Source organism: Dromiciops gliroides, chromosome 2 (assembly GCF_019393635.1).
Source record: "Dromiciops gliroides isolate mDroGli1 chromosome 2, mDroGli1.pri, whole genome shotgun sequence".
NCBI classification, from domain to species: domain Eukaryota; kingdom Metazoa; phylum Chordata; class Mammalia; order Microbiotheria; family Microbiotheriidae; genus Dromiciops; species Dromiciops gliroides.
In genome coordinates, this window is record NC_057862.1 from 357,972,254 (window position 1) to 357,993,928 (window position 21,675).

Here is a 21,675-nt window from a genome sequence, read left to right on the forward strand (position 1 = left end):
TATTATATTTATCTTTGCCTATATCTTATTGTCCCCCACCTTCGAAGCCCATGAGCATTGTAGAGGCAAGGTCTAAATCTTGTCTCCCCCTCAGTGCCTAGCAGAGAGTAGGGGTTAATAATTTATTTTTCATTGCCCTGATTGAAAGCGTTGGCTTGGCCTTGATGTGTGGCTCCCTAGACCTAGCCCGTTCCCACTTCTTAGGTTCGGGATCTCCAGACTTTTCATCATCGAGGATACTGTAACAAGGAGAAGGGGAGGGGTTCTGTCAGTCTCCCAGGTAGATAGACACGTTCTAGATTCTCCAGAGCCCTTGCCCCTCGTTCCCTCTGCCCAGTTCTGAGGCTTGACAGACCCCACCTCCGGGGCGGGGAGCATGGTCCCTTTAAGTGCCTGCCATGCCCACCCCTGGGCCCACCGGCCCGGCCCCAGGTCCCAAGCTCCCGCGCTGGCGTTGGCTCGGCAGGGCCGGAGGCGGCCCCGGCCCCGCGCCCCACTCCCTGTCCCCCTCCCCCTTCCCTCCCTCCCTCCCCAGGCTCCGAGGGAGGCGCGCGCGCGGGCTCGAGCCAGCGGTGCTCCCCCGCCCTCCCCTCCAGCCCCCGCCCCAGCGGCGGCGCCCGGCCCGGGGCCAGCTGCAACCGCCACCCGCCCTCCGCCGCCGCCGCGCGCGCCCCGGGCCCCGGGCCCCGGCCCCGAGAACCGCCGCCTGCCTCGTCCTCCTCCTTCTCCGCTCCGGGCCCGGGACATGCGGCCTCGCCTCCCCCCGCCGCCGCCGCCACCGCCGCCGCCGAGGAGCCCGAGCCGGGGGAGATGAGGCTCCGCCATGGCACCTTCCTGACGCTGCTGCTCGGCTGCCTGTGCGCCTTCCTCTCGCTCTCTTGGTACGCGGCGCTAAGCGGCCAGAAAGGTAAGGGACGAGGCAGGCGCCCACCTGCCGCCCGACCGTGCCCGCCCGCCCGCTGGGCGGCCCTCCCTGCCCGGCACCGCTGCTCCGGCTCTGCCCGAGCACCCCGCCGTGGGGCGCACGGCGCGCGCCCCTGGGGTCCGCAGCCCCTGCCAGGGACAGGGGCTCGGGGGCGAAGCTACGCCGAAGGACCCTCTCCGCCCCTCTGCCCCCTCTTGCCCGCTGGCACCCGGGCGAAGGCAGAAGGGGTCGTGTCTTTCCCGGGGCATGCGAAGATTTGGCCGGGTAGGGGGCCTGGAGCGCCCTCGGGCATGGCCCATCCCCACACTCCGCAGGCCGTAGGGGAGGCGTTCCCTAAAAGGTGCTGCCCAGGTCGGGGGCTACCTGGCCGGGGTCAGGAAGGCCAGCCTTGCCCTCAGCGCCCCTCCGGCCAAAGCTAGCCTCCGCATCTCCGATCTTGGCACGGCCCCGGGTGGCCACAGACTCCCCGATCCTTTTCCTCTGCCCCGGCTCTCTCCTTAAGGCAAACCCTTGTTTCTTTAGGGTCCGTGTGGGGCCCTTGCCAGGGCTGAGGCCAGGGCTGTGGGAGGTGGCTGGGAACAGAGGCTTATCTAGAGCCAATCTGCCTGTAAATGCCCGTAGGCAAGCCTTTCCCGGTTTGTCTCTTCTGATTCCCCTTGGCTTCCTTGGAAGTACTACTCACCTGGATGGGGAAGAGGTGGGGTACCTTGTGATTGATTATACCACTTGTCTCCCCCCTCACCCCAAAGACTAGGATCTGGAAGGTGGGTCATCTGCCCTCAACATTTCCACCCCCCCCCCCCAAAAAAAACCCAAACCAAACCCTTAGGACTCCTCTCCTGTTCTTCCAGGTGATCCCTAGAGCTAGCCTGGCTTCTCCTCTACCTATACCCTGTGTTTCCAACCCTTTCTTCAAGGGTACTTGGAGGGCACCTCTGTCTCTCGGCCCTCCTTCGAGGCCAGCCCCGGAAGACCAGTTCTGGTATTAGACATGTAGAGGGCAAGCACCTGGAAAGTCAGATCTTTGGGACAAGATCACTCTGGACCAGCCCTGACTTAATAGAAAGGCTTCTACCTAGGTGTTCTGTCTGTATTCCTGTTATTCCAGGACAGCCCTGAGGGAGAGGACCTAACCTGAGGCCAGAGTTCCCCCAGCTCTCTGCTTCCACCCCAGCCAACCTCCCTTTGTCCATTCCCCTCTCTCTTTAGGCCAGGACTTTGTGAGGAAGAGTCTGTGGGACAGACAGATTACCCTATTCCCTCCTCCCTCCCCCATGTTTATGTCTTTTTGTCTCACTCCTCCTCTGAGGGGGTGTGGGAAATATCTGCTGGAGTAGGAGTGTGGGGGTCCTTTGGGAATCAACATGGCTGCAGATTCAAGGGTTAAGTTCTTCCATCTGGCCAATTCCTGCTAGGGGCTATTGGGCCATCTATCCTGGGAGGAGCTTCAAAGGGATCCCAGGACCCACTTTCCCTTTTTCTAAACACTGCCTTCCGAGCCTTTTCCTGAGGTTGTTACATCTGGAGGCAGGGACTTTCTGTCTTCCCTTGTCCCGTATCCAATATCCTCATCCTGAAACCTAGAGATATGCTTATTGAGCTGCCTCCTAATCTACCAGACAACCAAGGCATGGCACTCTACTAAGGTCATCACTAGACAAAGATTATCCCTTGGCCAGCCATCTTGGGCATCATTAAAAGGCCCATTATTGACCGCCTTAGCAAGAATCCCGTAGCATTGGGGGCAGCTAGGTGGTGCAGTGGATAAAGCACCAGCCCTGGATTCAGGAGGACCTGAGTTCAAATTTGACCTCAGACACTTGACATTCACTATCTGTGTGACCCTGGGCAAATCACTTAACCCTCATTGCCCCACCAAAAAAAAAAAAAAAAAAAGAATCCCATAGCATTATTGATCCTCTGGTCTTCTTACCTGCCCAGAGCTCTCTTCAGTGCCATCCTTCTCAACTGTCCCTCAACTATGATCATTTCTTTGGGCTATCTTCTGGCCCTGAACCAGATTCTTAGACCTGGAGAGATTGTGTGCTATAGTGGATTGGCCTCTCACCTTAGAATCAGGAAGACCTGGGTTCGCATCCCATCTTAATAGACACTAGCTGTGTGATCCTAGGCAAGTCACTTAACATCTCTGGGCCTCTGTTTTCTTATCTGTAAGATGAGGAGGTATGAACCTCCAAGGTCCCTAAGCCTCTTCCCATGACCTGGTACTCTGGCACTTTATTTGATGATATTTAGAATTGTAGAGAGTCTCTGTGGCATAGGAGACAGAGGGCTCAGCTTGGAGTCAGTCAGACCTGGGCTCAGGTGATGCCTCTGCCCCATGCTGTTGGTATGACCATATGCAAGTTGTTGAACTTCTCTGCATTTTCCTCCCCCACCTCTCTTAAGGTTTTAAAGTTAAAGAGAAGTGTCAGGTCTGCATTGCCAGAGGGAAGGTTCACATTATTTCCCACCATTGATGAAAGCCCATGTTCACACCAAACATTTATAGGAATGTACTTCCAAACCCTAGGGTAAGATGTAGGCCCAGAGATATGCCTCCATCCTCCCCATCCCCCAGTGTACTGAGTGAGTGATCCACATGCTTACCCTTTCCTCTTTGTAGACACGGGCAGCAATTGGAAGAGTGCCTGGCCTGTGGTCTGTAGCCAGGGTTTTTGGAGGGTGGGGGCAGTTAGCATGTGGCTGTTGGGGCTTTGGGGGGGGGTGCTCTTTTTCAGCTTATACGATCTCCCTGGCAGTAACCTGTAGGGCATATTTTCTCATTCCCCTTGAGCCAGGAGGAAGCTCAGAGGGTCATTCTGAGGCCCCAGGTTTTCCCCTCTTGCAGGTCTCCACTTGGTTTGTTGATTTCTACCAGGTCAGAGGAGAAGCCTTATGATGTAGCTTGTTTCCTGCATCTCTGTGCCAGCCCCAAAGAGGCCCTTGTGAGGGACCAAACTTGGGGGTTTCCTCCTTTAAGAGCCCTTCTTTCACTCCTGAGGCCTCCCTGACACCCTACCCGCCCCCCATTGAAATTTCTTTAATGTCTTAAGTGTCTACTGACACTTTGCCTGACCCTCTCCTTTGGGCTTAATATCATCTTTATGTTTACATGCCTCTGTTGTACACTTGACAGCAGGCTCTATCTTAAAACCAGCTTTGTCTCTTGGTGCCTAGCACAGTGCCCATTAAATAATAATAGTCATGGGCTCCTAGGATTTAGGACTAGACTAGAACCTTAGAGAACATCCTCTCCTTCCATTCCAGTTCTGCCCCTGCCCCCTACCCCCATTTTATGGATAAAGAAACTGAAGCCTAGAGAAGGAAAGTGACTTGCCCACAGTCAAAGCAATATTACCTAACTGACTGCAGGTGTGGACCAAAGCTCTCCAGACTCTAAATCTAGTGTTCTTATCATTCCTAGATTTTCCAATCAGTCTAATCTGTTTCCTTGAATTGGGAGGGTCCTGTGTGGCCATGGGGGTCGGGAAGAGATCACTCTGTGACTGAGCCATATCAGGCTCCCCTCCCCTTCCCTACTCCCCAGCTCCGACTATGGAGATTATCTGGTTTTGCCCCTTGGAGGTAGGGGAGAGGTAGCAGTGATTGTCCCAGAGTGTGGAGAATTGCATTTTACCAGCTCAGAGCTCAGTTGCTGTTTGCCCAATGAATGAATTTAGATTTAGAGTTTCCCCTTTATTTCTCTGACCCCGCCCAGAGCTCAGCCTGGCCTGGCCTCACCCCAACTGGGCTCTGCCTGTGTTATGTAAAACAACACTTGATCCCTAATCAGATCTTCCACATACCCCCCCCCCCCCACACCATTCTGCCTTTCAGGGGCTGTCCCAGGAGAGCAAAGGGGGTGGGGTGGGGAGGGGATGGGAAGAGAGACAAACCCAGCTTCTGGGGCAATAGAGGGCAGTTTTCTGCTCCTGGCTCTGGCTGTTCATGGGCTCAAGTGTGCCAGTCATACATGGGCCAGCCAGGGTGTCCAAGAGAAAGGGGCCCCTGCCAGGGAGAGGGGGGAGTTTGGGGCCTTGGGGGTTGGCTCTGGTTTTCAGCCGGGGCCTGAGATTGGGGGGGGGCTGGGAAGGAAAGGCAAGCCAGGGGAAGAGTTTCCTCATCCATCACACTGGTTAGGGGTGAGGCCCCGTGGAATCTGGGGATGAGGGAGAGGCCTGGCACTTAGAAGAGGTAGGTAGGCAAGAGGATCTCCCACACCCTGCCCACCCAACCTTCCATGAGGCTGAAGGGCCTTCCTTTGCTTTCACTTCTGTCACTAACTAGGGAGGGAGGACAGCTGGTGTCGGGGGAAGAGAACTCAGGATTTGGGAGTCAGAAGAACTGGTTTTAGTCCCTGATCTGTCATTGACAAGCCGTGTGACTTAACAAGCATGCTTCCAGAGCACTTAGCGAGCTCACTGTTCTGTGGGAGAACTGGAGTTGGATAACACTTAGTTACTACCCTCTCTTTGACTCAGGAACAACACATTTGCCTGAAATCCCCATTCTACCCTGGGTTACAGGAAATGAAGATGAGGGGATTACTTTGGAAAAGGCAACTCAGTTTCCCAGTGCAGGTTGGCACCTGCTTTTCCATATCTGGTCTTAGAGTGCTGGGAGGAGAGGTATTTTGCCCAGGGGCACATAGCCTGGATTGTTTAAGGCTAGACTTGAACCCAGGGCTTCTAGAATTTGGTGTCAGCTCTCTATCTAGTACTGCCACTATTGTTGTTGTTGTTCATCCTTCATTCTGGAAGAGGACCAATGACACCAGGAGGAGGATGTGGTGACTTGCAAGTAGCACCAGCCTTGGATTCAGGAGGACCTGAATTCAAATCCAGCCTCAGCCACTTGATACTAGCTGTCTGACCCTGGGCAAGTCACTTATCCTCATTGCCCTGTCAACCCCCCAAAACAAAACAAAAACCTAAGCAAGTAAATTGCCAGAATATCTCTCTATTGAAGGACATGCCAAATGTAAATAAATACTTCAGGAACCCAAGATTTCATCAGTGGAGGCATTCCTTCCATTTGAGTAGGTATGTTGACCCCTGCTTATTCCTTGTAAAATAATGTGGCCGGAGGAGTCACTTTTAGTCCACAAATCATTTATTCTTTGACCTCTGATCTCTGGATTAGGACTGTACTGTATCTGGAAGGTTGGGTTTTTTTTTTCTCCAGGGCAATGGGGGTTAAGTGACTTGACCAGGGTCACACAGCTAGTAAAATATCAAGTGTCTGAGGTCAGATTTGAACTCAGGTCCTCCTGAATCCAGGGCCAGTGCTCTATCCATTTCACCACCTAGCTGCCCCCTATTTTGGAGTTCTTTTAGGAGGATTCCCTTAACTTGGATTTTCTTGACACTTTGCCCTAACAAGTATTTATTAAGCACTTACTGTTTACTAGGCATTTTGCTAAGCACTGGGGATACAAAGAAAGGCAAAAGGCAGTCTCTGCCTTCAAGGGGTTCACAGTCTAATGGGGGAGACAAAACACCAGCAACTATGTACACACAGGATATTTGCAGGATAAATTGGAAATCCTCATAGAAGGAAGGCATTAGCGTTAAAGAGGTTTGGGAAAACCTCAGAGAAGCTGGGATTTGAGCTGTCATCGCCTTTCAGCCACCCCTGATGAACATTTCCAAACTTAACAAAGCTAACAGAATAGAAAGCCCTGGAATGAAGGGGTTGTTTCATTTTTGTCTTAGTCTCTCCAGTGGCAAGCCCCGGTACACCATAGGAACTTAATGAGTGCTTGTGAAATGAATGAAAGGGCTTTCAGTCCATTCCAGGGCTCAACTCAAAGCTTTTACCGCTTTGTCCTGGCCCTTCCGGAGCTCGCTTTGTTATGCCATAGCCTGTAGGTCATCTGTATTACAGGAAACCATCAGCCACTGGGGACCCCAGATGAGGAAGGAGCAAACAAGAGTCACAACCCTTCTTTGGGCCTTAGCTTCCTCATGGGTAAAATGAGAGCCCACCCCAGATCTGAGGTCCCTCCACTGACTTATTCAGTGCTCTGCATATACACAGTCTTCCTTAGACCGACACTTTATTAGCTGCAGTCAGAGGTCTCCCTCAGCTTGCCATGGTTGGACATTGCTTTGGAGAACTTCAGCCTGGGGTTGATTCCAGGGTGGGTGAGGAAACCACAAGCCCTGTGTATCCCCCAGACTTGGACTAGGGCCCCTTTCCAACCTCCCTCCCTTCCTTCCTGCAGGAAGTGACATTTTACTGTCTCAGCCAGGGAAGCAAAAATTCAATCTCTTTAGATTCAAAGGGAGAATAAGCTCAGAAAAGCAAATCCTTTCTCCCCCCTTTAGTCACTTGCCCCTACATAATGATCTGGCAAGGAATGAATTTTGAAGTTTTCAGATTCCATTTCCCCCTAAAGCTACTTTATCTTCTTACCTTTAGGCACCCCATAGATTGATTTAGGTAGGCCCTATCCAGAGATGGAACAAGACCAGATAATTTCTCTCCAGCCCCTAAAGCCTAGTAGGTCTCTGAATCCTAGAGTGAAAAACATTGAGTGAAAGCCAGAGGTACTTGGAGCTCTGGAGGATTCTTCAGAGTCAGTCTCCTGCAGTGGTTCCAACCAGTTACAGAGCCCAGGGGGCTGGGAGGTGCCTTATTATCTGTCATTTGCTGGTTGGTTTGGGGCAGGAAAGCATCTGGTTAGAAAACCACACGGAAAGTTTCCCAGACCACTTGCTCAGGCAGGAGAATTTCTCTATTCTAGAACTGCCAGGATTGGGATCTCCAAGCTGGTAGGTGGGAGAATTTATTTTGTTTTTAGCTCCTCCTCATGATTCTCTGTGTCCCAAGGAAAGGGTTTTTTTGGTTTGGTTTGGTTTGGTTTGTTTGTTTTTCAGGGAGGAACCTAGTTGGAGCAGATTATGGAAAGCTGAGCTTTCCTCCTGCCTGATCCACTCAAGGAGGATACCATATGGGATATTCTTTGTCCACCCAGAGATACTCATTTACAGGGGCTATCCTTGACATGGCCCCAAGGCCCTCTGCCATTTGACCGCCCTGTAGCAGGATTCCAGGAGGGAGCTGGAAGGGGCAGTGAGAAGAGTGGACAAAATTTGGGTTCCTTAAGGTAGGGCAAAGACCTGTCCTACCTCAACCCTGCCCAGTGATATAGATATGAAAGCAAGGATGAAACTGATTCAATTCAACCAACATTTATTAAGCTCATGCAGTGTATAAAGGTTGGGCCTAGGTGTTGGCCAAAGGGAAGAAGGATTTCCTGTATCTGTAGTGTTGAGACTTGTCCAGTTTTGATAAACAGTATAATACTTAGCAAATAAGGTTGAAAAGACAGGTCAGATTGCGGGGGTCTTGAATACCAGTCAGAGGAGTTTGAATTTTAGTTGGTGGTCAGTAGGAAGCTATTGAAGATTGTTGAGCAAAGAAGTGACATTTAGTTCTCTCAATAAGCTTGAATAAATCCATGCATGTGGAAGATTGGTGTGATGGTGATGTGAACAATGTAGGACAGAGGGAAAAGAGCAGAGGTAGAAAGCTGCCTTTTTAAGAATCTATTGAAATAATCCATGTAGGTGATAATGAAGGCTAGGAAATATTTTTTTGAAAAAAACAAGATTACAGACCCCACTGTACACAACAAGTTATTGCAATGGGGATATAGAAGACAGTGTGACTGATACTGGAGATGGGGAGAGAGAAAGCTGTCTGTAATGATGGGACCTAGGGGACAGTGGTTTGAGGGTGCTTCATATAGTGGTGTGGATTGGGGTAAGAGTAATGGTCCCTGCAGGGAGAAAGTGTGCCCTCCCTATGACAGCTTCCTGAGACCAAGCTCCAGTTCCTCCAGGCTAGTTAGGGTCAGAAATAGGAAAATCAAGAGGAAGAACGAGTTTGGGGGAAAGATGCTGAGCTCTGCCTTGCTGGGTGGAGTTTGAGGCACCAGTGGGGCATTCAGGCAGTGGGTGGGACTTAGATCTGGGTGAAGCTCCAAAGATAGATTGAGGCTAAAAGAGCAAAGTTTGGGAGATAGCTCCATAGAGGTAGGTGCCTGTAGAAGTTGTGGGAGTGAGTAGAGATTGACCAAGGAGAGAGACTGGCAGGGCTTGGGAAGGTGAGACAGAGGGGACTGTGTAGGAGATAGGAAGAGAACCAAGGGAGGGTGGATCTGAAGACCAGGGAGAAGACAAGCGCCTGGAGGAGGAGGAGGAGGTGGGCAATGTCAGAGATTCAGAAAGGTAAGGAGAGTGAGGGTCTGGCCGTTGGGCAACAATGACCTTAGGGGAAGCCATTTCAGTGAAGTGTGAGAGACAGAAGCCAGACTGTGAAGAGTTCAGTAGCAAGTAAGGATCTAGAATGCCCAAAGGGTGTGGGTAGCTTTTTAAAAAACGTTTTATTGATATATTTTCCTTTTAAAAAATACTGGTATCAATTCCTGAGGTCCCTTCCCTACAACAAAATACAATTAAGCAAAACAACAGTTCCAGCTCTCAAGGGGCTCACAGTCCCCTGGGAGAGACAATATGCAAACAACTTTGTACAGACAAGACATATGCAGGATAAAGTGGGGGTGACCTGAGGGGAAGGTCTTGCCAATAAGGAGGACTTACCAAAGCTTCTTGCAGAAGAGGACACTTTAGCTGGGGACTTGAAGGAAAGCAGGGAAGCTAAGCAGAGGAGGAGATGAGAAGGGAGAGAATTCCAGGCATGGGGGACAGCCGGGGAAAACGATGAGAGTCTGGAGATGGGAGTGACCTGAGTGAGGCCCAGCAAGGAGTCTGGTGTCTGGGTCACAGAGTGTGTGGAGAGAAGTAAGGTTTAAGAAGACTGGAAAGGGGGCAGCTAGGTGGCGCAGTGGATAGAGCACCGGCCCTGGAGTCAGGAGTACCTGAGTTCAAATCCGGCCTCAGACACTTAACACTTACTAGCTGTGTGACCCTGGGCAAGTCACTTAACCCCAATTGTCTCACTAAAAAAAAAAAAAGAAGACTGGAAAGGTAGAGAGGGCAGGTCATAGAGGCCTTTGAAAGCCAAACAGTATTTTGTATTTGTCCCATCGGTGATAGGGAGCCACTGGAATTTATTGAATGGGGGTATGTGATATGATCAGACTTGTTTTGTTTTGTCTTTTTTGAGGCAATGAGGGTTAAGTGACTTGTCCAGGGTCACACAGCTAGTAAGTGTTGAGTGTCTGAGGTCACATTTGAACTCAGGTCCTCCTGAATCCAGGTGCTTTATCCACTGAGTCACCTAGCTGCCCCATAGACTTATTTTTTTTAGTGAGATTGATTTGACAGCTGAGTAGGGAAAGACCTGAGACAGGAAGACTAGCAGCAGGATACTGTAATAGTCCAGGTGTGAGGTGGTGAGGGCCTGCACTGAGGTGGTAGCAGTGTCAGAGGAGAAGAGGGAGCATATGTGAAAGATGTGAAGGTAGAAATTATGGGACTTTGCAACTGATTGGATATAAGGTTCAAGACAGCAAAGAGTTGAGAATGATACCAAGTATTGTCATGTCCTGGTGACTGGGAGGATGCTGGTACCTTCCACAGTATTAGAAAACTTAGGAAGAGCAGAGAATTTAGTGGGAAAAATAATGCGGTCAGTTTTGGACATGTTGTGTTTAAGGTGTCTATGGAACATCGAGTTCAAGATAGTCAATAAGCAGTTGGAGATGCAAGACTAGAGGTGGAAGAGAGGTTAGGCCTGGCCAAGCTGATCTGAGAGCCTTCTGTATAAAGATGATCATTGAACCCAAGGGAGCTGATGAGATCACCAAGTGAAATAATAGAGAGGGAGAAAAGAAGAAGGCCCCGGGCAGAGCCCTGTGGGACACCCAGGGTTATCTGATTGACCTGGATAAAGACCCAGCAAAGAAGACTTGAGAAAGAAGGGGTCAGATGGATGAGAGAAGGACAAGAAGAGAACTATATCACAAAAACTTGGAGGAAATCAAAGATCAAAGAGAAAAGGGTGATTGATAGTGCCAGAGGCTACCAGGAGGTCAAGAAAGATGAGGATGGAGGAAAAGCCATTAGACTGAGATCGATAGCAACTTTGGAGAGAGCAGTTTTAGTTGAATAATGAGGTCAGAGGGCAGACTGCAAGAGTTAAGAAAAAGAGTGAGAGGAAAAGGGAGGCACCCGTTAAAGATGGTGGTCCCAAAGCTTAGCCACAAAAGGCAGGAGGGATGGGGTCCAGTAGCTAGCAGGATAGATAGATCAAATGAGGGTTTTTTGAGGATGTTTGTAGGCAGTAGGGAAGCAGCCAGTAGACTGGAACCAATGAAGATCAATTCTAGAATAGGGATGTTAGAGGGGGGAATGGGCTGGAGAAGATGGGTACCTAATCAGGGCTGCTAGGAATATTATGGGACCTTTCCCTATATCTTTGACCTACTTGGAGTTTATGCCAAGAGTGATATGTGTAGGTCAGTGAATTTGAATAATTTATTCACTTTTCTAGCCTGGTTCCAAATTGTTTTCCAGAACAATTAGAGTATTTTGCAGCCCTACCAATGGAATTTGAGTGTGCTGGTCTTCCCACAGGCTCTCCAACATGAACTACTTTTGTCTTACCAATTAGCTGAAGAAGAAAAACCTTAAGAATTGTCTTAACTTGCACTTCTCTTATTATTGGTGATTTGGAATGTTTTCTCATGGGGTTTTTATTAGTTTACATTTGTTTGTTTTGGGGGGGCAATTGGGGTTAAGTGACTTGCTCAGGGTCACACAGCTAGTAAGTGTTAAGTATCTGAGTCCAGATTTGAACTCAGGTACTCCTGAATCCAGGGCCAGTGTTCTATCCACTGCGCCACCTAGCTGCCCCAGTTTACATTTCTTTTTGAAAACAGTTTGTTCATCATGATAATAGCAACATATATATATAGTTTTCAGGTTTGCAAAGAACTTTTACTTATCTGTATCACCTGAGCCTCACAATAACCCTTTGGAGTAGGTACTACAGGTATTATTATCCCCATTTTACTGATGAGGAAATGGAGGCCCATATAGGATAAGTGATTTGCTCACGGTCACTAAGAGAGAGGTTCGATTTGAACTCTAGTCTTCCTACTATAGGTCTAGCATGGAATCGACTGTTTTATGATGCCTCTAAGGGAAGGGAAGGTAATAATCATTTATGAGGTGCCTACTATGTGTCATGTACAATGCTAAGTACTTTAATTTCATTTGATCCTCACAACACCCCTGTGAAGTAGTTGCTATCATTTATCCCCATTTTATAGTTAAGAAAATTGAGGCAGACAGGTTAAATGATTTGCATTAAATCTAAAAGCATATAAAGGATTATAAATTTAAAACTAGATCATGGAGGTCAGAACAGCTAGGTGATAGCAGTGGATAGGAAGGGCTGAGTTCAAATGTGGCCTTAGATACTTACTAGCTGTGTAACAATGGGCAAGTCACTTAGCCCCACCTGCCTTGGATTCCCTGTCTGTAAGATGAACTGGAGAAGGAAATGGCAAATCACTTCAATATCTTTACCAAGAAAACTCCAAATGGGGTCATGGAGAGTTGGACAGGACTGAAAAATGACCAAACAACAATAACAGCATGGAGTCCAAGTTCCTCATTTCACAGATAAGGAAACTGAGTTCCCAAAGACATTAAGTGCTGGTTCTGGGTCTAACAGGGAGTAGGTAGAAAAGTCTGGTCTTCTGGCTCCGAATCCAGCATGTATTTCCCAGTTCACCATCATCAGACCACTAAACGAGGATGTTTTTGTTGTAGGCACTTTTCCCCAGAATATTGGAGATGAAAGTGAATAGAGAGATAGGGTGGTAGCTAGTTGGGGTAGAAGGGCAAAGTGAAGGCTTTTGGAGACTCAGGTGTGTTTGTAAGCAGGTGAGAATAAGATAGGAGGAAGAAATTGAAGAGAGATGATTGTTGGGACTAGGCACCGAAGAAAGCAGAAGGGAATAGGATCCTCACCAAGGAAGGGTCCTTGGCAAGGAGTAGGATATCCCTTTCCTCTGAATAGAAAGGAAGGAGGAGAGAGTGGGTGAGGTCTATGAGAATATTTGAGGAATGAAGAAGGGAGGATGACAGAGCTCATGTGGGATGGGTTCAAGTATCCTCGACAGCTATGCTTAAATCATCTGCTTCAAGCATGGGGGTGGGAGTGTGGCTAGGGGCCAGGGGGCTAGGGGAGAAGGGGGAAGGTTTACTTAATAAGTGTTGAGCAGCACTGAGGGACCAAACGTCCATAAATAATATACTAAAGGTACTAAAACTTGTGGCAGCCTCAGCAACTCCGGGGTTCCAGGTTCCTCTTCAATTCCCTTGCTGGGGGAGGGTGTTGAAGAGCCAAAGCTGGATGTCAGGAGACATTGCTCAGGAGAAGGAAATACCTCCTTGTTTTCAGAGGAAACTTGGGATCTCATTTCCCTAAGATGTGAAAGAGGCAGAAAATGTAACTAGAATCTCAAGGCACTTTGGGATAGTTGTTCCAGCCATGTAACAGACATTATCTCTAGCATCCGGAGAGATGTTAAGTGGAAGCAGGATTAGATTTGTCATCCTTGCCCCGCAGATGGCATTGTATGGTTGGAATTGGGCAGCACTGTAATCTCTGAAGAATCTAATTTGCTATGTTATATTTGTGGTCATGGCCTTTACAAAAGAAATTGTGTAAAGGACAGGAAATGTCTAATTAGAAAAAGAGGTATTCTCACTACTTCTTTGCAGAGGTAGGCATCTAAAGGGTGTGGGGAACTCTCTCTTTTTGTGCCCTGGACTCCTACAGCCTGATGAAGCCTATGGACCCCTTCTGAATAACATTTTAAAATGCATACAATAAAAATACACAGGATTACAAAGGAAACAGTAAACCATGGTGTTATGTATGTATGTATGTATGTCCATATGTGTCCCTATGTGTGTGTGTGTCTGTTAATATGTATGTATAAAACAAGTTTACAGACACCCCTCAAGAACCTCTAATTTTTATATCAGACTTTTTCTATTTGTTGATGAGTTTTGTTGAATTGTTTCCCTCCTTTTTATTCTTTGTTATAAGGGATAACCCTCTAGGTGGTGAAAGGCTACATTAGGAAAAGTAGGTGATATAAAAAGAAAAGATATCAGCAACATTTTATTTTTTAAAAAAGAAAAGGAGGTAGGCCAGGCAGTCATGTGGCAGGAGTTAAGGAATACAGCCTAGGGCTGCACTGGTATTCTGCAAATGGCCGGAAGAAGAAATCCTTTATCATGTTGGATACCTTCTCTGGGAGAAGATCTATAGGGGAACACGGACAATCCTTAGCCAGGTTCCTTGGGAGGCAGTTGTAGTGCTGTGGAAAGATCATGAGTTTTGAGTTCAAGTGCTACCTCTGATACTCTCTGTGTGGTCTTAACTTCCCTGCACCTCTCTGTCCTCATCTATAAATCGAGAGCGTGGGCCTCCACCAGGGGCTCTTAAACTTTTTTGTGTCCTGCCACTTTGGGCAGCCTAGGGTGTTTTAAATATACCAGATTAAATTATATTGAAATAAGTTATTAAAATATTTTAAAATAATTTTTCCTCAGTAAATAAATACTCCTTTATTTAAAGTTTTGAGCTCCAAATTCTATCCCCCTTTCCTCCCTGAGGCAACAAGCAATCAGATATAGGTTATACATGTGCAATTATAAAATAGTTTTTAAAAAAGTTCATAGCCTCCAGGTTAAAAATCCCTGCCCTATCTCTATGGTCCCTTTCAATTCTAGTTCCATGATCTTAAGATACTCATGAGCAATGATGGCCCCAAAGATGAGAAGCGAAAATGCACCGGAGCATCCTTTTTTTTTTTCCCCAGATTGGGGGGGGGGGACTATTAGTGTGAAAAGTATGCACTGTCAGACTGAGCTGCTAGATTAGTTTTGCTGAACTGCTTTTTTCCCCTTTTAAAAATTCTTTGTTCCTCTTTAATCTTAGTGCCTTCTCTATGAAACTTACTCTCATTTTTTCTGCCTCTTTCTTGTTTGTACATAGCCTGTTTGAATGTTGTGTCTCCCATCAGACTGTGATCTCTTTGAGGGGCTGGGATTTTTTGTCTTTCTTTGTTTTCCCAGTGCCTAGCACAGTGCCTGGAAAGTATATAGTAGGCACTTAATAAATGCTAGTTGGCTGATTGATGGTTATCTGGGAGTGGGAGGGAGAGTGATACTAGTTAGCATGAGGAAGATGATGTAAAAACAAAAGATATTAATGAACTTTTTTTTTTTTAAAGAACCACCCGCTTAGAAGGTGGTGGTGGATGTGATCTGTACTAGGGAAGGAAATGCCTACAACCATCGTCTCACAAAAGTTGAAGTATTTGAAGGGCTGTTTCAAGGAAGAAGGTCTCATCCTGAGGGCAGCCAAGAGCAGGGGGTTGAAGTAGGAAAGAAGCAAATTTAAGCCCATTGTAAGCAAAAACTCAGTAATCTGTAGAGCTAGAGCAGTTGGGGGGGGGGAGTTCTGGAGGAGAGGAACATTCTAGATTAACCTCTTGTTGACGATGTGGTAGAGGGACTCTTGGTCAGGGTCAGGTAGGCCTGAGTGGCCTTTGAGATGCCTTCCACCCTGGAGATTCTGTGAGATTAATCCAGTGTCAAATATCTCCAACACAGGCCCTTGCATGCAATAGGCACTCAGTAAGCTTTGGGTGAATGAATGAATCGCTATGATAAATGGCAGCTCTTAATATTCATGAAGCTTATTAGTGACCGGCCTGTCAGGCCCCCACATCTCCTCCTTCATTTTCCTGTACTTGATGCCCAGAGAATGAATGAAATCAGAGGAAGTCTGTTCTGTAGCCTGAGGTGGTGGTGATTCCTTGGATTGACTATATGCCCTGTGTTTGTGAGGCTCTTTGGGGCATCACTCCTGTAGTCCTAATGGCCTCGAGTTAGCCTTAGAAGTTGGTAAGAGGGAGTCTGGGATGGTCAGGTAGGACTTCATAGAGGAAGTGGGATTGCTGTTTAGTCTTTTCAGTTGTCTCAGACGCACTGTGACCCCATTTGGGGTTTTCTTGGTAAAGATACTGGAGTGGTTTGCCATTTCCTTCTTCCTGTTCTTTTTTTTTTTTTTTTGCGGGGCAATGGGGGTTAAGTGACTCGCCCAGGGTCACACAGCTAGTAAGTGTCAAGTGTCTGAGGCCAGATTTGAACTCAGGTACTCCTGACTCCAGGGCCGGTGCTCTATCCACTGCGCCACCTAGCCGCCCCCTCTTCCTGTTCATTTTTACAGATGAGGAAACAGTGTTAAGTGACTTGCCAGAGCTACTAAATGTCAGAGGCAGGATTTGAACTCATGAAGATGTCTTCCTGACTCCAGGCCCTGTGCTCTATCCACTTTGCTACCTAGCTGCCCTATTGAAGTGTGAGTAGGATTTGGATAGTCAGAGATCTATCGAAGTATTAGAAAGGAAAGAGTCAGTGGGCCTGGCTAAAGCCTGCTTCTGATACTTACCCGTGTGACCTTCATTGAGGCACTTAAGAAAAGGGCTTTGGACTAGGTGGTCTCTCCAGGTCCCTTCCAGCTCCAGGTCTGTGATCCTAAGATCTTTGTTGTGTGAGCAAGAGTGAAAGAAAGATTAGTACAGGCCCAAGTGTGGCACCTGGGGGAAGCCGAGATGTTCAGGGATTACAGGTGAGGGGTGGGATAAGGCTAAAAAGGTAGGACACAGGCTATTCCTCCCTTACCTCACATCCTGGGCTAAGCAGGTTCTGTTATCCTGTGAGTATGTGGAGAGCCCCACCAGGAGCTTTGTTAGTGCTCCTTCCTGCTGATGTCAGGGCGGTGGAAGAAGAGGAGGGAAGGGGCCGGCGGCCCCATACTCCAGTGGCCCAGGAAAAACAGCTGCAGACTGGCCTAGACTGAGATTCTAATGGCTCCCATCTCTTACTTACAGCCACCCGACTAATTTGATTTTTCCCCTGCAGAGTCAAGCTCATTTGCATCCTTATAAAGAACAAGATCACCACCACCAGAATTGCAACTTTGTTTGGAACTAATTGCAAAGTGATTGTTTTGAAAGCAAGTGGGGAGCTGGAGAGGTGATTTTTAATGAGCATGCTGGTGAGCCACTGTGGTCCAGGGAAGGGTTTGGGGGGGTATGCTGTTGTATGGATGCTGAGGTTCCTGGAACATAATCTGTTTCCTTGACTAGCTCTCCTGTCTAGTAGGAGAAAGAATTCTTGTTTTTGAGATTATGGTTATTTTATTTTTTAAATTGTGGGACAGCTAGGTGGCACAGTGGATAGAGCACTGGGTTTGGAATCAGGAACACTGATCTTCATGAGTTCAAATCATGCCTCAGACAATTCCTAGCTGTGTGATCCTGGGCAAGTCACTTAACCCTGTTTGCCTCAGTGTCCTTATCTCTAAAATGGGCTGGAGAAGGAAATGGCAAACCACTTCAGTATCTTTGCCAAAAAATAACCCCAAATGGGGTCATAGAGAATCTGACACAACTGAAACAACAACACACTTTTTGAAGTTGTGTTGATGCCCTTTGTATTTTATGCCACACTCATTTTCCAGTATACACCCTCCCTTCTAATAAGAGTTCCACTAAACCACCTGATGTTGCATGTCCTGTTCCGCTTCTGTGGCACACCCCCCCCCCCTCTTCTGAGAGAAGCCATATATATTTCATGATCTGTTCCCTGGGATCAACTTTAGTTATTTCAGTTGACTAAGTTCAGCTGTGCCTGAATGTTGTTTTCATTTCATTGAAGTCATTTTGTCTCTTGTTCTGCCGGTTCTGCTCACTTCACCATGGCTTTCCATGTCACACAAGGCTTTCCACATTTCTCTGAATTTGGGAGTGAATCCCCCGACTTTCTCTGTGGCCCAACCCAGGCAACCCCAGAAGCTCTAGTTAGAGGTCCCCTCGGAGAGCTAAGCCTAGACAGACAGGTGCTGAGAGCAGACATGGGGGTGTTCCAAGAGATGGATGCTTCAGTCTGCAAACATTCCTCCTCTGAGATGAGTCAGGAAGAGCAGAAAGCCAGGCCCCACCTCCTAGCTCTGACAGAACACATTTGTTTCTAGTTCTTCTCTCTTTCCCTTTGCTCTGTCCGGAGTCAGAGGCTACAGTGCTCAGGCAGACTGTGAAGACAAGCCACGAAGATCTCCCTGCTTCTCAGGTCCAAGGCTCAGAGAGTCTGTCAGTCTGAGACTCTGAACTTGTGTTTTTTTCACAAACAATCTGGGACTAGTCCCAATGGGAGAGCTTGGCCTGTAATCTCTGTGGTTTTGTTTTTTGTTTTTAATTTTTGCAGGGTAGTGAGGGTTAAATGACTTGCCCAGGGTCACACAGCTAGTTAAATGTCAAGTGTCTGAGGCTGCATTTGAACTCAGGTCCTCCTGAATCCAAGGCCAGTGCTTTATCCACTGCGCCCCCTAGCTGCCCCCGGCCTGCAGTCTCTGTAGGCAAGAGACCACATGGGTGAGGCCTTTCTTACAAGATCTGGGGAGAAGTGAGGGTAAGCAGTGATCTTGGCATGGGGAAGCCCTGAGATCTTCTTGGGTTTTCTTGACCTCTTCGGTCTGATGGAGACTAAAAGAAAGGATCAGAATGGATGGATGACTTCTGCAGTTGCTTTCTAATTCTATCTATCATCTATTATCATCAGGTTGCAGAACAGCCTATGATCTAGGATCTCAGGGGATTCCAGACAGGTTCTTCCAGGATCTTCTCTTGGACAAGTCATCTGCATGGCCAACATGCTACCTGCTCTACCCCCCACCCCCATCATTTCCCAGAGTTGAGTGGATGAATACTACCACAGTACACCCCCAGCCTGAGCTGGGTCTGGTTTCATAGCTGTAAAGGATACCACTGGTCACAGGTGGTGTCTGGTATCCCAGAGAAGGGGTGTCCAGTGTCCACTGGGATGCCAGGGAGGTAGGGAGGCCGTGCGGTCTACCGCAAAGCTGAGAACAGGGCCACCCTAGCCTGGTTAGTAGAAGTATTTGCTTCTGCAGACTTGGACATGGAACTATTTGTTTGTCCTTGTGTGACTGTGCATTGTGCCCTCATTCACAAGTCATCATTGGACCCTGAGGCAAAACCTTGCCCAGTTCCCTGCTACACTGTGTGTGGGAGGTGAAGAAAGGGTCCAGGCCAAGAATCCTATGACTAATGCCTAGGGCTTTTTTGATGCTGTAGGAGGCTTATTGAATTGTGAGGACAGGCATTTTGTGCTGAGGACCAACCCTCTCCTCCCTCCCTTCCTCCCTTCCTCCCTCTCTCCTCCCTCCCTCCCTCTGTCCTCCCCTCTCCAAATAAAAAGCACTCTAGCATTCCTTCTTTATTGCTGCCTCAGGCCATATCCAGGGACAGTGACTGACCAGTGTTCACCTTATGAGTGTAGCCCCAAGTCGAGGGCCAGCCCACCACATCCTCCAGATGCTGGCCCAGGCTCATCTCCATTTCCTCCATATTCAATTATGGGAACAGAGTTCATGGCCCAAGATGTGTGATAATTAATCATAGTTCATATTTACATACCAAATTAAGGTTTGAAAAGCTTTTTGAATATGTCCTTTCATTTGATTGTCACAAAAACCTTGTGAGATAGTATTCCCATTCTATAGAGGAGGCAACTAAGGTTTTTCTGTGTTTAAGTGACTTACCTGGGGTTGCACAGGTTGTTTCTGAGGCAGGCTTCCTACCCAAGTCTTCTTTACTCCAAATTTAGCACTCTGCTCACGCTAATTCAGTCGACCCACAAGCATTTATTAAGGCTCTACTATTTCCCCTTTTTAATTAAGGATAGCTAGAAGCTAGCATTTTTTAAAAGTACTTTTCAGTTTTTACAAAATATTTCACAAACTAAATTTTATCCTCACCACAACTGTAGGAGGTAGGTGCTATGATCAACTCCATTTCACAGATGGGGAAACTAAGCCAGCATTATTATTTTTTCTTATTTAGAGTTTTATTTTTTTCCAAATTACATGTAAAAACCAAATTTCCACATCAGTTTTTTTTTGTTTGTTTGTTTGTTTGTTTTTAGGCAATGGGGGTTAAGTGACTTGCCCATGGTCACACAGCTAGTAAGTGTCAAGTGTCTGAGGCCGGATTTGAACTCAGGTCCTCCTGAATCCAGGGCCGGTGCTTTAACCACTGCGCCATCTAGCTGCCCCTCCACATCAGTTTTTAAAACTTTGTGTTCCAAATTCTCTTTCTCTCTCCCTTGTCACCCCCCCTTAAGAACTCAAGCAATTCAATATAAGTTATATATGTGTAGTCATGTAAAACATTTCCACATTAGTCATGTTGTGAAAGAAAACAGACAAAAAAACTTTAGAAAGAGGAACAAAAAAGTTATTCTTCAATCTGTATTCAGACACCATCAGTTCTTTCTCTGTAGATGAACTGCATTTTTCATAAGTCGAGATAGAGCATTATTAAGTGACTTGCCCAGGTTCACACAACTAGTAAGAATCTGAATCTGAATTTGAACTCGGGTCTTTCTAACTTCCAGGTGGAGCTCTGTATCCACTGAACCATTTAGTTCCCTCAACACTATTCAGGGAATTGGAGATACAAAGACATAAAAGAAACAGCCCCTGCCTTCAAGGAATTTATATTCTTTGTTTGTTTTGTTTTTGCAAGGCTGTGAGGGTTAAGTGACTTGCCAGGGTTGCACTGCTAGTAAGTGTCAAGTTTCTGAGGCCGGATTTGAACTCAGGTCCTCCTGAATCTAAGGCTGGTGCTCTATCCACTGCACCACCTAGCTGCCCCCAAGGAGTTTATATTCTTTTTTTTTTTTTTGTCTGGGCATTGAGGGTTAAGTGACTTGCCCAGGGTCACACAGCTAGTAAGTGTCAAGTGTCTGAGGCCAGATTTGAACTCAGGTCCTCCGGAATCCAAGGCTGGTGCTCTATCCACTGCACCACCTAGCTGTCCTGAGTTTATATTCTTTAGGAAGAAACTTCCTGCTAAGTGAGGGCTGGTCTGGGGGAGTGGTATGGAGGTTGGGGTTGGGGAGTTTTCTGTGTAGCCAAAGGAATCATATGGCTTCTACAGGTGCTTTCCTTAATATAGAATGGGGCTTTTTGCTCCTTCCTCACTGTTGGTCCGCTAGGAGCACAGAGTTGTGTTGCGACCTTTTCTGGTAGCTACAGCAGTTTGGGTTCAGACTGTGGCTGCTGTTTCAGTCGTGCTCACCCAGGGTTTAAGGAGGAGACATACATATAGGTAGCTTGGGATGCTACCCCCGTGACAGATCAGGCCGATGGCTGGCCTCCAAAAAAGCCTCTGTTTTCCCATCTTCTTTCCAGGAGCCAGAGGATAAAGATAATTCTGATTGAGATCAAGAGACAGCGAGCAGACAATGCCTGAGCAATCAGCTTAGGGTATCTGGGCCATGAGTGAAACCCACTAATGGGATGGAAAAGGCTCCAGATAATGATCTCAGCAGCTCAGCTGGCCCAAGCCACACACAGGTCTAGCCTAGACATAGCCTTCCTGTGTGGGAAATATTAAAGCTGTCTGACTGTCCCTGGTGAGTTCTTTCTTCTCTGCGCTTTCTTGGCTCTGTCCATCAGGGCTTGTCTGGGGCCCACTTCTCAATGATCTGTCCTGGGGGGTAGGAGGAAGGAGATATATAGGAGAAGAACGATTTTCTGCATCTGTCAAAAGGGAGCATCCACACACAGAAAGAAGCAGCAGAAAAACAAGCTGAGGGTGGGAGCACCTTGGGATCCCGGGCTGGGAAGGGCCTTTTCTGGAGGGCTTGTGTTTCATC

General features: G+C 47.6%; 1 protein-coding gene across 3 annotated transcripts in view; it reads left to right on the forward strand.

Annotated features, from left to right (window-relative positions):
* The first annotated feature begins 661 nt into the window (after positions 1 to 661).
* The window catches only part of MGAT4B (alpha-1,3-mannosyl-glycoprotein 4-beta-N-acetylglucosaminyltransferase B), a 58,851-nt gene continuing 37,837 nt past the window's right edge, over positions 662 to 21,675 (forward strand). For all 3 annotated transcript variants that reach the window (XM_043984672.1, XM_043984674.1, XM_043984673.1), the window contains exon 1: positions 662 to 907. In XM_043984672.1, coding sequence (XP_043840607.1) covers positions 811 to 907 — 97 coding nt within the window. In that variant the 5' untranslated portion in view covers positions 662 to 810. The remainder of the gene's footprint in view (positions 908 to 21,675) is intronic.